This window comes from Phacochoerus africanus, chromosome 1 (assembly GCF_016906955.1).
Source record: "Phacochoerus africanus isolate WHEZ1 chromosome 1, ROS_Pafr_v1, whole genome shotgun sequence".
Lineage (NCBI taxonomy): Eukaryota > Metazoa > Chordata > Mammalia > Artiodactyla > Suidae > Phacochoerus > Phacochoerus africanus.
This window is the reverse complement of record NC_062544.1, coordinates 155,063,707-155,079,800: the sequence shown is the minus strand read 5'-3', so window position 1 is coordinate 155,079,800 and position 16,094 is coordinate 155,063,707. Positions and strand designations below refer to the sequence as shown.

Below are 16,094 nucleotides of genomic sequence, written 5' to 3'. Positions count from 1 at the left end.
ACAGTGTGAAATCAGGACATCTGAGTTCAAGTCCTATATCTGTCATGAACATTATGACTCACAGATCATTTAACATATCATGAGCAACAGTTTCTTCTTTTATGCAAGGATAATATCACTCTGAAAATTTACAGGTTTTTCAGTAAGGATCAAGTAGAATGGTATGATGGAATAATTTCATAAAGTGTAAAAGAATGTAAATACATTGCTACTTATTTTTTGGTTCTGGGGTACACCCAGTGCTCTCTTTCTGGAAATGTCTATATTCAATCATTTCCTTTACAAAGATGAGTCAAGTGTCCATCTTTCTTTGAACTTCTGAGTGCTGGAATATGGCTCCCTCTCTTAAAAATTCATACACAAATCAAGGACTAATTCAGCCTTCTCAAATGGTTTCCTTTTATTCTCCAAAGATAGTTATCTTCATGATTCCTTTAGTAGCTTTTGCCCTTTCAAGTGACTGTTCAAACCATTGTCTATGATTTTTTTTTACCTATGAACCTTTGCAAAATTATTGTACTATTTATTGAGGTTTTGCTCATGGAGTTTAGTATTTTTACTAGTGTGTTTTAGAGCAGACTTAAATAAAGTTGACAGATTGTTCATCTTCACAAAGCGAAATTGAGCCCTGGGAAAATTTTCTTCAAGCTAAATCTTTGATCAAATTTCTTCTGTAATAACATTTTGTCCTGTGATTAACATAGTTTCACAATCTAGAATCAAGCCTCTTCTTTGCCTCATGCAGCCTTTTAAGGCAAGTTAGCCTCTTTGGGTTTCATTATCTCCATCTGTAAAATCATGGAGCGTATCTAAATGTTTTCTAGGTTTCCTAACACGTAGACTCTTTGAATAGTAAATGGAATAATTTTAGGAGGCAAGAAAATACAGAAATATTTCAAGTCATTGAGACCATTCTTTAGATACCTTGCAATTAAAAGCTGATGATTCAGTGAAGGTGCAAAAGACATTTAAAGGTTTCATTGTTTAGAGTCATAATTTATTTAGCAATGTCTCTCTCTCCCTTTCCTTCTCCCTCGCTCTCCTCTCTCTGATCATATAAAATAGTACTTCGTCTTATAATCAGTGATTCTCCAAATTATGTGATATGGTAAATTGAATTTTTCCTCTGAAAACAGAAGGGCCCATGATTCAATATGGATCACAAAAGTGAACATATGTTAGGCCTCACAGTAAAAAAACACCCCTTATTTACACTTAATTTTTAATTGACACATCAGAAAAGTACACCAAATATGCTAATAAATGAACCATCACTGTGAACAGATGGGAAACCATAATACATGTTCAGAAAGATCATTGCCAATACTATAGAACCTTCCTCATGCCCCTTCCCCATCTCTGCTTCCTCTCCAAAGGCAATACTTCTGACATCTAACACTAGCTTTATTATGCTCACTTTTCACTTTTAAATAGGTGGAATCATAGCATGTGTTCTTTGGAAGTCTATCTACTTTTGTTCAGCCTTCATTTAGAAGATTTGTCCATGTTGTTAACCTCTAATAATTCATGGATTCTATTACTGTGTAACAATCCATTGTATGGATGTACCACAATTTACACACTCAGTCTACTGTTGATGGGCATTTAGATGGTTACTGGTTTTTTGCTCTTAATACTGCAGCTGTGAACATTCTTGTGCATGATCCTAGAATATGTGTGCATGCATTTCTCTTTGGTATATACCTAGAAGTGAAATTGCTAGGTCATATTTCACCTTCAGTAGAGACTGACAAGCTGTCCAAATGGTTGTACCAGTTTACACTCCCACTGACAGAGAATTGTGCACCTAGTTTGCCCATCCTTGCCAGAGGTGTTATTTTTTTTTATTTTATTTTTATAGCATTTTTTATTACTTAGTTACATTTATAGTTGTACAACAATCATCACACCTAAATTTTATAGCATTTCCATGCCAAACCCCCAGCGTGTCCCCCCACCCCACAACCTGTCTCATTTGGAAATCATAAGTTTTCAAAGTCTGTGAGTCAGTATTTGTTCTGCAAAGAAGTTCATTGTGTCCTTTTTTTTTAGATTCCACATGTAACTGATAGCATTTGATGTTGGTGTCTCACTGACTAACTTCACTTAGCATGGTAATTTCTAGGTCCATCCATGTTGCTAAAAATGCTGGTATTTTGTTCATTTTAATGGTTGAGTAATATTCCATTGTGTATATGTACCACATCTTTATCCACTCCTCTGTCGACAGACATTTATGTTTTTTCCATGTCTTGGCTATTGTGTATAGTGCTGCAGTGAACACTGGAGTGCATATATCTTTTTGAGTCATGGTTTTCTCTGGATAGATGCCCCAGAGTGGGATTGCTGGATCAAATGGTAGTTCTATTTTTAGTTTTCTGAGGCATCTCCATACTGTTTTTCACAGTGGTTGCACCTATTTACATTCCCACCAACAGTGTGATAGGGTTCCCTTTTCTCCACACCCTCTCCAGCATTTATTGTTTGTAGACTTTTTGATGATGGCCATTCTGGCCAGTGTAAGGTGGCACCTCATGGTGGTTTTGATTTGCATTTTTCTAATAGTGAGTGATGTTGAACATCTTTTCATGTGTTATTTGGCCATCCGTATGTCTTCTTTGAAGAATTGTCTGTTTAGATCTTCTGCTCATTTTTCTATGGGGTTGTTTTTTTTTTGTATTGAGCTGCAGAAGGTGTTTATAAATTTTGGAAATTAATCCCTTGTCAGTCGATTCATTTGCAAATATTTTCTCCCATTCTGTGTGTTGTCTTCTTGTTTTGTTTAGGGTTTCCTTTGCTGTGCAGAAACATTTAAGTTAAATGAAGTCCCATTTGTTTATTTTTGTTTTTATTGTCATTACTCTAGGAGGTAGATCTGAGAAGATATTGCTGTGGTTTATGTCAGAGAGTGTTTGGCTGATGTTTTCCTCTAAGAGTTTCATAGTATCTGGTCTTATATTTAGGTTTTTAATCCATTTTGAGTTTATTTTTGTTTATGGGGTTTGGAAGTGTTCTAATTTCATTCTTTTACATGTAGCTGTCCAGTTTTCCCAGCACCAATTAATTGAAGGGGCTGTCTTTTCTCCATTGTATTTTCTTGACTCCTTTGTCATGGATTAGTTGACTGTAGGTGTGTGGGTTTAATTCTGGGCTTTCTATCCGGTTACACTGATCTATCTTTCTTCTTTGTGCCAGTACCATATAGTTTTGATGATGTAGCTTTGTTGTATAGTCTGAAGTCAGAGAGCCTGATGCTTCCAGCTCCATTTTTCTTTCTCGGGATGGCTTTGGCTCTTCTGGGTCTTTTGTGCTTCAAACAAACTTTAAAATATTTTGTTCAAGTTCTGTGAAAAATGCCATTGGTAATTTGATAGGGGTTGCATTGAATCTGTAGATTGCCTTAGGTAGTATAGTCTTTGTGATAATATTGGTTCTTACAATCCAAGTGTGGTATGTCTTTCCATCCGTTAGTGTCATCTTTGATTTCTTTCATCAGAGTCTTAGAGTACAGAGTTTTTAGAGTACAGATCTTTTGTCTCTTTAGGTAGGTTTATTCCTAAGTATTTTGTTCTTTTTGATGGAGTGGTAAATGGGATTGTTTCTGTAATTTCTCTTTCTGATCTTTCATTGTTAGTATATAGAAATGCAGTTGATTTCTATGTATTAATTTTGTATCCTGCCAAATTCATTGATGATCTCTAACAGTCTTCTGGTAGCATTTTTAGGATTTTCTAGGTATAATATGTCATCTGCAGACAGTGATAGTGTTACTTCTTCCTTTCCAATTTGGACTCCTTTTATTTCTTTTTTTCTCTGATTGCCATGGCTAGGACTTCCAAAACTATGCTGAATAGAAGCGGCCAGAGCAGACATCCTTGTCTTGGTCCTGATCTTAGTGTGAATTCTTTCATCTTTTCACCATTGAGAATGATGTTAACTCTGGGTTTGTCATATATGGCCTTTATTATGTTGAGATAGGTTCCCACTATGCCCACTTTCTCGAGGGTTTTTATCAGAAATGGGTGTTGGATTTTGTCAGTGCTTTTTCTACATCTATTGAGAGGATCAGATGTTTTTTATTCTTCAGTGTGTTAATGGGGTGTATCACACTGATTTGTGGATATTGAAAAATCCTTGCATCCCTGGGATAAATCCCACTTGATCATGGTGTACAATGCTTTTACTGTATCGTTGGATTCAGTTTGCTAGTATTTCGTTGAGGATTTTTGCGTCTATGTTCATTATAATTTTCTTTCTTTTTCTTTTTTTTTTGTGGTATTGTCTGGTTTTGGTATCAAGGTGATGGTAGTCTCATAGAATGAGTTTGGAAGTGTTCCTTCCTCTGCAGTTTTTGGAAATTGTTTCAGAAGGATAGGTGTTAGCTCTTCTCTAGATGTTTGATAGAATTCACCTGTGAAGCCATCTGGTCCTGGACTTTGGTTTGTTGGAAGTTTTTTAATCACAGTTTCAATTTCAGTACTTGTGGTTGGTCTGTTCTTCTTTACCATTTTGTCTTGGTTTAGTCTTGGAAGATTGTGCTTTTCTAAGAATTTGTCCATTTCTTCCAGGTCGTCCATTTTATTGGCTTATGGTTGCTTGTAGTTGCTCTTATGATCCTTTGTATTTCTGTGATGTCTGTTGTAACTTCTCCTTTTTTATTTGTAATTTTGTTGATTTGAGTCCTCTTTTTTTGTTGTTGTTGGTAAGTCTGGCTAAGGGTTTATCAATTTTGTTGTTCTTTTCAAAGAACCATCTTTTTGTTTCATTGATCTAGTCTGTGGTTTTCTTCATTTCTGTTTCATCGATTTCTGTTCGGATATTTGTGATTTCTTTCCTTCCGCTAACTTTGGGTTTTGTCTGTTCTCTCTCTAGTTGCTTTAGGAGTAAAGTTAGGTTGTTTATTTGAGCTTTTTCAACTGTGTCCTGAGATAGGTTTGTATTGCTATAAACTTCCTTCTTAGAACTGCTTTTGCTGCATCCCAAAGGTTTTGGAGTGTATCTTTGTTGTCATTTGCTTCTAGGTAGTTTTTAATTTCCTCTTTGATTTCTTCAGTGATCCATTACTTGTTTAGTAGCATTTGTTTAGTCTCCACATGTTGGTGTTTTTGGAAGTTTTTTCTTGTTGATTTCCAGTCGTATACCGTTGTGGTTGGAAAAGATGCTTGATATGATTTCAGTTTTCTTAAAGTTACTGAGGCTTGATTTGTGGCCCAGAATATGATCAATCCTAGAGAATGTTCCATGTGCACTTGAGAAGAATGTGTATTCTGCTGTTTTGGGTTGGAATGTCCTATAAATTTCTGTAGAGTCCATCTGGTCAAATGCTTCTTTTAGGGCCTGTGTTTCCTTGTTGATTTTCTATCTGGATGATCTGTCCATTGCTGTAAGTGGGGTGTTACAGTCCCCTGCAATTATTGTGTTGTTGTCAATTTCTCCTTTTAAGGTTGTTAGCAGTTGCCTTATATATTGAGGTGACCCTATGTTGGGTGCATATATATTTACAATTGCTGTATCTTCTTCGTGGATTGGTCCTTTGATCATTATGTACTGTCCTTTCTATTTTTCTTTTTCTGTCTTTTTCTAGGGCCTCACCTGTGGCATATAGAGGTTCCCAGCTAGGGGTCTAATTGGAGCTGTAGCTACTGGCCTATGCCAGAGTCACAGCAACGCAGGATCCTTAACCCACTGAGTGACGCCAGGGATCAAACCTGCAACTTCATGGTTCCTAGTCAGATTCATTAACCACTGAGCAATGACTTGAACTCCTGTACTGTCCTTCTTTGTCTATTGTAATATTCTTTGTTTTAAGGTCTATTTTGTCTGTTATGAGTATTGCTACTCCAGCTTTCTTTTGATTCCTCTTTGCATGGAATATTTTCTTCCATCTTCTCACTTTCAGTTAATATGTGTCCCTAGAAGTGAAGTGGATCTCTTGAAGACAGTATGTATATGGACTTGTTTTTGTATCCATTCAGCCAGTCTGTGTCTTTTGGTTTGGGGCGTTTAGTCCATTTACATTTAAGGTAATTATTGATATGTATGTTCTTATTACCATTTTATTAACTGTTTTGGATTAGTTTTTGTTGCCCTTTTTTCTTTCCTTCTTCTCTTGTTCTCTCCTCTTGTGGTTTGATGACTATGTTTAGTGTTGTATTTGAGTTGATTTTTCTTACTTATATTTGTATCAATTGTAGATTTTTTGGTTTGCAGTTACCCTGAAGTTTTGGTATAGGAGTCTATATAGATATACAAGATTGTTTTAAGTTGTTGGTCTCTTAATTGCAAGTGCATCTCCAGTGTCCTGCATTTGTACCCTCCTTTTCTCATGATTTCTGATTTTGGTTGCATATTTATGTGTGGATGATTTCCTACCTTTACTGTATATATGCCTTTACTGGTGAGCCTTGTCATTTGTGGTATTTTTGTTTCTAGTTGTGGCCTTTTCTGCCTAGAGAAGTTCCTTTAGTATTTGTTATAAAGCTGGTCTAGTGGTCCTGAATTCTCTTAGCTTTTGCTTATCTGTAAGGCTTTTGATTTCTCCTTCAAATCTGAATGATAGCCTTGCTGGATAAAGTAATCTTGATTGAAGTTTTTTCCTTTCATCACTTTAAGTATATCATGCTGCTCCCTTCTGGCATGCAGTTTCTGCTGAAAAAGCACCTGATAACCTTACCAGGGTTCCCTTGTATGTTATTTCTTTCTTTTCCCTAGCTGCTTTTAGTATTTTCTCTTTGGCTTTAATTTTGGTCAGTTGGTTAATATCTGTCTCAGGGTGTACCTCCTTGGATTTACTTTATACAGTACTCATTGTGCTTCTTGGATTTCAGTGAGTGGTTCCTTTCCCATGTTAGGTAAGTTTTTGGCTATTATCTCTTCGAATATTTTTTCTGTCCCTTTGTCTCTCTTTTCTCTTTCTGGTACCCCTATAATATGGATGTTGGTGCGTTCACCATTGTCCCAGAGTTCTCTGAGACTGTCTTCAGTTCTTTTCAATCTTTTTTCTCTTTTCTTTTCCACATCAGTGATTTCCACTAATCTGTCCTCCACCTTGCTTACTTGTTCTTCTGCCTCCTGTATTCTGATGTTGGCTGCTTCTAATGAATTTTTTGTTTCAGTTACTGTATTTTGCATCTGTTTGCTTAAGTTTTAAATCTTGTATTTCTTTGCTCAGTGTTGGCTCTACATTATCAGTCTTTGCCTCCAGTTTATTTCCAGTGTCTTGTATCATCTTCAGCATCATTAGTCTAAAGTATTTTTCCTGGATGCTGATAATCTGCAGATCACTTAGCTGTTTTTCTGGGGTTTTTCTTGCTCCCTTATCTGAGTGATAGTTCTATGCCTTTTCATTTTTATAGGTTTTTGGTGTGGTCTCCTTTTTGCAGACAATAGAGTTGTAGCCTCTCTTACTGCTAATGTCTGCCCCACTTGTGGCTGAAGTTGGTATGGAGCTTGCTATAGGCTTCCTGATGGGAGGGACTGGTGCCTGCCCACTGGTAGGTGGGGCTGATTCCTGTCCCTCTGGTGGGTGAAGCTTCGTCTCTGCACCTGGGTTATTGTTTGGCCTGCGGCTTCTTAGTGCCGATGCGTGGGGCCAGACTTTCCCAAAATGGCACCTCCAGAGGAACACATGCTGATGAATATTCCTGAGAGCTTTGCTTCCAATGTCCTTTCCCCACAACAAGCCACAGTCACCCCCTGTTTTCCCAGGAGATCCTCCAAGAACTGCAGTCAGTTCCAACCCAGATTCCCATGGAGCCTCTGCTTTGCCCTGGGACCCAGTGCACACAAAAGTCTGTGTGTGCCTTTCAAGAATGGGGTCTCCATTTCCCCCAATCCCTGGAGCTCCTGCACACAAGCCCCAACTGGCCTTCAATGCCAGATCCTCTGGGAGCTCTTTCTTCCAGTGCCAGATCCCCAGGTGTTGGGGACCTGATGTGGGGCTCAGAACTCTTACTCTTGTAGGTGAGTCACTATGGTACTGTTACTTTCTAGTCTGTGGGGCTTCCCACCCGGAAGGTATGGGGTTGCTTATATTGCATAATCACACCTTCTACCTCTTGTTGTGGCCTCCCTCTTTGTCTTCTGGAGTAGGATATCTTTTTGAAAGTTTCCTGTCCATTTGGTTGAAGGTTGTTCAGCATTTGGTTATAATTTTGTTATTTTTTATGAGAGAAAGTGAGCTACAGTCCTTCTATTCCACCATATTAATCTTGTTCTCCCAAGAGGTATTATTTTTAAAAATATTTTATTTGGAAATAATTTCTAACTTGTACTCTCTGCAAAATAAAAATAGTACAAGGGATACTTATATACTCTTTATTCAGGTAATGTATGTAGAGTTTTCATTAATTTCCAGATGGAAGGATTTCATTTTTTCATTTTGTCTAGTTTTATTTTCGTGTGATCAGACTTGTTTATAGTACTTCACAGAGTTTACTGATCTTTTCTTTTTACCCTGATGTATGATCAGTTTTTCGAGACTATTCCTTGATTTTTGAGAAAATGTCTTGATAATAAGATACATTCTCAGGGTTTTCTCTCTATAAAGGGTCTGAATTACTGATTATGTTGTTTAGATCTTTTATATCCTTTCTTATATTTTGTTCATCTAACCCCTCTTACATGGCATTTTCAGGTTTCCTAATATTAGTGTGTTTCTATTTCTTTTTGCCTCCGATGTGAGGGGTTTTTTGTGTGGTTGGTTGGGTTTTTTTCTTTTTGCTTTTTTTAGGGCTGTAGATGCAGCTTTATGAAAGTTCCCAGGCTAGGGGTCGAATTGGAGCTGCAGCTGCTGGCATATGCCACAGCCACAGCAGTGTGGGATCCAAGCTACTGCTTGGATCTGCAACCTACACCACAGCTCACAGCAACACCAGATTCCCAACCCACTAAGCAAGGCGCCAGGGATCGAACCTGAGTCTTTGTGAATACTAGCTGGGTTTGTTACTGCTGAACCACAACAGAAACTCCAGATTTTGTTTTAAGTAGATCATTGTTGTCTTAGAGCATAGATATCCATAACTGTTATGTATATTGGAATGTGTCCTTTGTCTTATTTCATTTTTTTTTTTTTTGACTTGAAGTCTACTTCGGTGTCAGGATTTCAATCCTTACTCTCTTACTGTTTTTATATCCCTTATAAATCTGTGCATTACTTCAATTTTAGCCTTTTTGTATTGCTTTGTTTTAAAGTAGATTTCCTGTATACAGCACAGAGTTGAGCTTTGCTTTTTGAGCTATTTTGAAAATTTTTCTTTCAATTAAGCAAGTTAAGCCCATTCATGTATTTTTTTTTTTTTTAATAGTCGCACCTGCAGCGTATGGTAGTTCCTCGGCTGGGGGCACATCGGAGCTGTAGTTAAAGCCTACACCACAGCCATAGCAACACTGGATCCAAGCTGCATCTGCAACCTATGATGTAGCTTGCAGCAATGCTGGATCCTTAACCCACTGAGCAACGCCAGGAATTGAATCCACATCTTCACAGAGATAGTGTTGAATCCTTAACCCAGTGAGCCTCAATGGGAACTCAAGCCTGTTCAAATAGTTAATACAACTTATATTTGGTCTTAGGTCTGCCCTGTATTGTAATTACTTTGTGATTATGTTTTATGTATGTTTATTATGTTTTGTCCCTTATCATGTCTGTTTTGAGATTTTTTTCCTTTTGCTATCTAGGAAAGAGTTTAATTGTCATGGTTACCTTTGTATTAATATTTCTTATAGTGCTTTAATCCCCCTTCTTCCTTAACCTTTTATATATGTCAGTTTTAAATTAGGTCTTGACCCCTGCTTATTGCTTCTGTACAGTCAGTGACCTTTTCCAACCTTACTCTGTTCCTGCCTTTTATTCTTCAACCCATGGACCTCACCCTGTTGCTTTTATCTTTTTTTGATTTTATTACCTTTTTTATGGCCACACCCACAGAATATGGAATTACCTGACCAGGTATTGAATTCTAGCCATAGCTGTGGCAACACCAGATCCCTTAACCTACTGTGCCAGGCCAGAGATCAAACCTGCCCCTCCACAGTGACACAAGCTGCTAAAGTCAGACTCTTTACCCACTGTGCCACACTGGGAACTCCTCACCCTTGTTTTAATCTTAACGTTGTCATCTTCCCTGTCATCTATTTTTCGCCTGTCATCTTCTGGTAGAATGTAGTTCATCCTCTGGTAGATTTCTTAGGAAGGACACGTGTGAACAGTATTTCTAAAAGCTTGCTTCTTTAACAGACTGTTTGGATGTACTATTCTTAGTTTTCATTTTTTGGTTTTTTTCCCTGAGTTTCCTAAAAATGCTGCTCTACTGCTAGTTTGCTTTTATATGTATTGTTTTTGAAAATTTTGATGCCAATTTAATTATGTTGTCTCTGTAAGTTATTTCATCTTTTTTGCCTGAAAGCTGTGTGGACTTCTGTCTTTAAAGCCTTACAGTTTTACATGGATATATCTAGATATTGATCATTCTCAGTCAATTTTCCCTCATAAATGGTGAGTTTTTAAGTGTTTAGCACTTGGCTTCTTTTTCAAATTTTTGGTCTGACAGATCAGAGTGGAGCTGCTGATTAACTGAGTTTAATAGAACTTGTTAGGATTGAAGCCTAAAGACCAAGCATTCGTATTTTGGACACATAAAGTTGGAGATGCCTGTTAGATATCCAAGTACTTTTGTCACATAGGCAGTTATACATAAAGCCTGAAGTTTGCGGACTGGTGAATGGTCTGGGCTCAAGAAAGAAATTTGGAGGTCTGAGTTTGTAGGTAACATTTAAAGCCACATGGGAAGAGATGCCAAGAGAGCAGAAGAAAAGAGAAGAGGTCCAGGGAACAACACCCAGAGAGGCTCACATTTAGAGGAGAAAACAACTGAGACCCCACCAGTGAGGAAAGAGAAAGCCTATAGATTATCTTAGAGGCCAAGTAAGAAAGTATTGAGAAAGGAGTGATTAACTGTGTCAGATGCTGCTGGAAGGTCAAGAAAGGTGAAAACAGAAAATTGACCGCAATGTCACAATGTTAACATTGTGGAGGTGGAAGTTAGTGGGTTCATATGGAAATATGAGGATGTTTGAGGAGTCTGCTGTAAAAGGGAACCAAGGAATGGGGTACTAGCTTTAGGGCAAAGCATGATAAAAAAAAAAAGTTGTTTTGTTTTGAGGTGGAAGAAATAACTGTATGCCAGCATGATGGATCCAGTAGATGATGTGGATGACAGGGGAGAATTGGTGAGAGGGAATCTGGTGTTTCAGTGGACTAAAATACCAGAAGGGAAGCAGTGTTCATGGCACAGGTGCAGAAGGTGGGTAGATGTGGTGTGGGAGCTCTGATTTCTTTGGCATATGAAGAATCTTTTGAATGCAAAGAGAAATTAAAAAAAAAATCATTAGCAAATAGAAAGACTTACCATGTTCTCAAAAAAAAAGTTTAAACATCATAAAGATCTAAAAAGATAATATAGATCCAGAAACAATATAAAAATTTGAAAAGAATAATTAAGCATAGGCACTAGCTCTTCTAATTGTTAAGGCATAAAGCTGCAGTAATTGAAGCAGTGTGTTATTGTCACATGAATAATCAAATCTGTACAAAAGGTTATACCCCGTAGGTAGAAGCTGTCTGAGAAAACAAATGGGTTGAAACCTCAAACCTTAGCTAAGAATGAATTTCAGAGAGTCAGATATTTAAATATAAGAAATGAGGGCTTAAAAATATTAGAACAGGTCATGAGAGACCTTTTAATAAATGAAATATTTGTATAAATTTGACAGCATTAAAAATTCCCTGTATTCAACTATGTAGATTTTATAAATGTGCAGTAAAAAGTATTTGTTTTAAAAAAATTCTCCATAGCCAAAATTTGACAAATGACAAATTGGGAGCAAATATGTGTATGTCATAGTGGGGGTGTGTGTGTGTATTTAATAGAATCTTTTTTTTATTCAGGAAAAAAAAAGCCCCCCAAAACAGTTTTCTAACCATACTCAGGAAGGGGATATAGGTTGGGGGAGGTGTCTGTCCATCCAGCCCTGGCCCCCCAACCCATGTGGTTTTGGCAGCAATAAGGGTGTGGGGTAATGGCCCAAAAAATAAAAATGGTGTATGTGTTGGGGAGGGAAAGGAGAGGGGTGCAGAAGCAGTGGGCAGTGATGAAGGGGAAGGGACAGGTGAGGTCAGTACTGGGAATGCCACAGGTGGGAGGCCATTTCATAATATTTCTTGTTGATTATACCGCCTTGGACACCTTCCTTCCCCATCAGCAAGACTAGCATCTTGGCAGTCATGGTGACAGTCATATTGAAGGTGGGGGCTGAGCCAGTGCTCTTGGTAGGAAGATCCATGGTAAATTCCCCTTCCTTCAGCAGTGAGTCCCAGATCGGAGAACATTTCTGGCCCCCAAGCATTAGCCCATGCACAAAAAAACTTGACCAGTCTTTACCGACCAGGACACCAACCTCAGCTGACGTGATGTTGATGAAGGTTTTTTTTTTTTCCCCTGGGATGGAGGCCCAGATGGAGGGTGAATCTTTATAGCCCACAATGACCATGTCCTGACAGGTCTCATCTGCCATGAGGTTATTGATGTAGGCATTCCACCTAACCACAGTTCTGCTACTGGGGCTGCTGCTGGGGCCACGTGCTGGGCTTAGGCTGCCTCAGACTGGCAGGAGGAGACGGTAGAGAGCTTGGGGCATACACCATGCATATATATGTGTGTGTGTGTGTATGTATATGTATGTGTATATATAAAAGTTTATATAAATACATTCATGCAAGTGAGTATTTTTAAAAGACTAATAACTCAGTGGGAAAGTGAACAAAGGATAGGAAGAGCTAGTGGTCACAAAAATAATGGAAATATTATATGTGCATGAAGATGTTTAATTTCATTCAGTATAAGGATGAAAAATTAAAGCATGCAGATAGGTTTTTTTCTTTCTTTTTTAGAAATTATAGTTGATTTACAGTGTTTTGTCAATTTCTGCTTTACAGCAAAGTGGTCCAGTCATACACACACACACACACACACACACACACACACACACACACACACACACATATTCTTTTTCTCATATTATCTTCTATCATGTTCAATTACAAATGATTGTATATAGTTTCCTATACTATATAGCAGGACCTCATTGCTTATCCATTCAAAATGTAATAGTTTGCATCTACTAATCCCAAACTCCCAATCCATCCTACTTCCTCCACTTGGCAGCCACAAGTCTGTTCTCCAAGCCCATGAGTTTGTTTCTTTTCTGTAGGTAGATTCATTTGTGCTGTATATTAGATTCCAGATTTAAGTGATATTTGGTATTTTTCTTTCTCTTTCTGACTTATTTCACTTAGTATTAGAGTCTCTAGTTCCATCCATGTTGCTGCAAATGGCATTATTTTGTTTCCTTTTATGGCTGAATAGTATTCCTTTGTGTATATATACCACATCTTCTTAATCCCTTCACCTGTTGATAGACATTTAGGTTGTTTCCATATCTTGGCTATTGTGAATAATGCTGCAGTGAACATATGAGTGAATCTTTTTGGACGAAAGTTTGTCCAGAAATATGCCCACAAGTGGGATTGATAGATCATATGTTAGTTCTTCTATATTTAGTTTTCTGAGGAACCACCATACTGTTTCCCATAGTGATTGTACCAATTTACATTCCCATCAACACTGTAGGAGGGAACCCTTTTCTCCACACCCTCCAACTGGTGTGAGGTGGTACCTCACTGAAGTTTTGGTTTGCATTTGTCTAATAATTAGTGATGTTGAGCATTTTCTCATGTGCCTGTTGCCCATCTGTATGTCTTCTTTGGAGAAATACCTATTTAGGTCTTTTGCCCATTTTTCAATCGGATTATTATTATTTATTTATTTTTTGCTGTTGAGTTGTATGAGTTATTTATATATTTGGGGATTAAACCCTTGTCAGTTGCATCATTTGCAAGCATTTTCTCCCATTCCGCAGGTTGTCTTTTTTTTTTTTTTTTTTTTTTTTAGTGGTTTCCTTTGCTGTGCAAAAGCTTATAAATTTGATTAGGTCCCATTGGTTTATTTTTTTTTTATTTCTCTTGCCTTAGGAGACTGACCTAGGAAAACGTTTGTATGGTTGATGTCAGAGATAATTTTGCCTATGTTCTCTTCTAAGAGTTTTATGGTGTCTTGTCTTACATTTAAGTCTTTAAGCAACATTCTGAGTTCATTTTTGTGCATGTGTGAGAGTCTGTTCTAGTTTCATTGATTTACATGTGGCTGTCCAGTTTTCCAAGCACCACTTACTGAAGAGACTGTCTTTTTCCTATTTTATATTCTTGCCTCCTTTGTCAAAGATTAAATTGACTGTAGGTGTTTTAATTTATTTCTGAGGTCTCTATTCTTTTTTTTTTTTTTGGCTTTTTGGCTTTTTGCTATTTCTTGGGCTGCTCCTGCGGCATATGGAGGTTCCCAGGCTAGGGGTCCAATTGGAGCTGTAGCCACCGGCCTACACCAGAGCCACAGCAACGCGGGATCCGAGCCGCGTCTGCAACCTACACCACAGCTCACGGCAATGCCGGATCGTTAACCCACTGAGCAAGGGCAGGGACCGAACCCACAACCTCATGGTTCCTAGTCAGATTCATTAACCACTGCGCCACGACGGGAACTCCCTGAGGTCTCTATTCTGTTCCATTGATCCATATGTCTTTTTTTGTGCCAGTACCACACTGTCTTGATTAGCATAGCTTTGTAATGTTGTCTGAAGTTTAGGAGAGTGATGCCTCCTGCTTTGTTGTTTTTTCTTCAGGATGGTTTTAACAGTTCTGGGTCTTGTATGGTTCCCTATAAATGTTGATTGTTTGTTCTGGTTCTGTGGAAAATGTTATGGGTAACTTGATAGAGATTGAATTAAATCTATATATTGCTTTGGATAGTATGGCCATTTTAATGATGTTAATTCTTCCAATCCCATTCTTCCAATAGGATATCTTTCTATTTCTTTAAATCTTCTTCAGTTTCCTTGATTAGTGCCTTATAGTTCCCAGTGTATAAGTCTTTCACCTCCTTGGTCAAGTTGATTCCTAGGTATTTAATTTTGGGGGGTGCAATTTTATTTTTTATTTTCTACTTTTTTATCTTTTGTCCTTTTTAGGGCTGCACCCACAGCATATGGAGGTTCCCAGGCTAGGAATCTAATCGGAGTTACACCTGCTGGCCTACACCACAGCCAGAGCAATGCCAGATCCGAGCTGTGCCTGCAACCTACACCACAGCTCATGGCAACGCTGGATCCTTAACTCACTGAGTGAGGCCGGAGATCAAACCTGCAACCTCATGGTTCCTAGTCAGATTCTTTTCTGCTGCGCCACAACAGGAACTCCCCTGGGGTGTGATTTTAAAAGGTATTTTTTATGTATTCTGTTTCTAATATTTCATTGTTAGTGTACAGAAATGCAGCTGATTTCTGAATGTTAATCTTATATCCTGCTACTTTGCTGAACTTGTCGATCAGTTGGAATAGTTTTTGTGTGGAGTCCTTAAGGTTTTCTATATATAATATCATGTCATCTGCATATGGTGACAGTTATACCTCTTCTTTTCCAATTTAGATACTTTTTTTTTTTGTCTGATTGCTGTAGCTAGAACTTCCAATACTTTGTTGAATAAAAGTGGTGAGGATGGGCATTCTTTTCTTGTTCGAGATTTTAGCAGGAAGGCTTTCAGCTTTTCTCCATTGACTTTATATTGGCTGTAGGTTTGTCATATAAGAGCATGCAGATATGTTTTTAACCTATCAGATTGGCAAAAAAGAAAAATTTGTTTACTTGACCACTGTGCTGTCAAGCATGGGAAACATTAATGCTTTTGCTTATGAAAATGTCAATGTGGGTGCATACATCTTGTTTAAATTTTCCCTTTACTTTTGCATGTGCAAAATGTGTGTATAAGGTTATTCACTGCATTGTTATATGGGAAAAAGATTGTTATAATAATTCATCAGTGAGTACTGGTTAAATACCTTCTGCTGTATATACATGGGAGACTATACAGCTGGGAAAGAGAATGAGCTCAAGTCCTGGACAGCAGTGACCTCTGCTCACATGGGAC

The 16,094-nt window shown here is 37.9% G+C and overlaps 2 protein-coding genes across 5 annotated transcripts in view; one reads left to right on the top strand and one right to left on the bottom strand.

The window, feature by feature from the left end:
- The window catches only part of TOPBP1 (DNA topoisomerase II binding protein 1), an 84,443-nt gene that overhangs the window by 35,198 nt on the left and 33,151 nt on the right, over window positions 1-16,094 (top strand). The window lies entirely within an intron of this gene.
- On the bottom strand, window positions 12,175-15,834 carry LOC125137830 (profilin-1-like). Its single transcript, XM_047798923.1, has 2 exons — window positions 15,812-15,834; window positions 12,175-12,652 (listed from the first exon to the last, which is right to left on the bottom strand). Exons 1-2 carry the CDS (start codon window positions 15,832-15,834, stop codon window positions 12,175-12,177), a joined length of 501 nt encoding a protein of 166 aa, XP_047654879.1.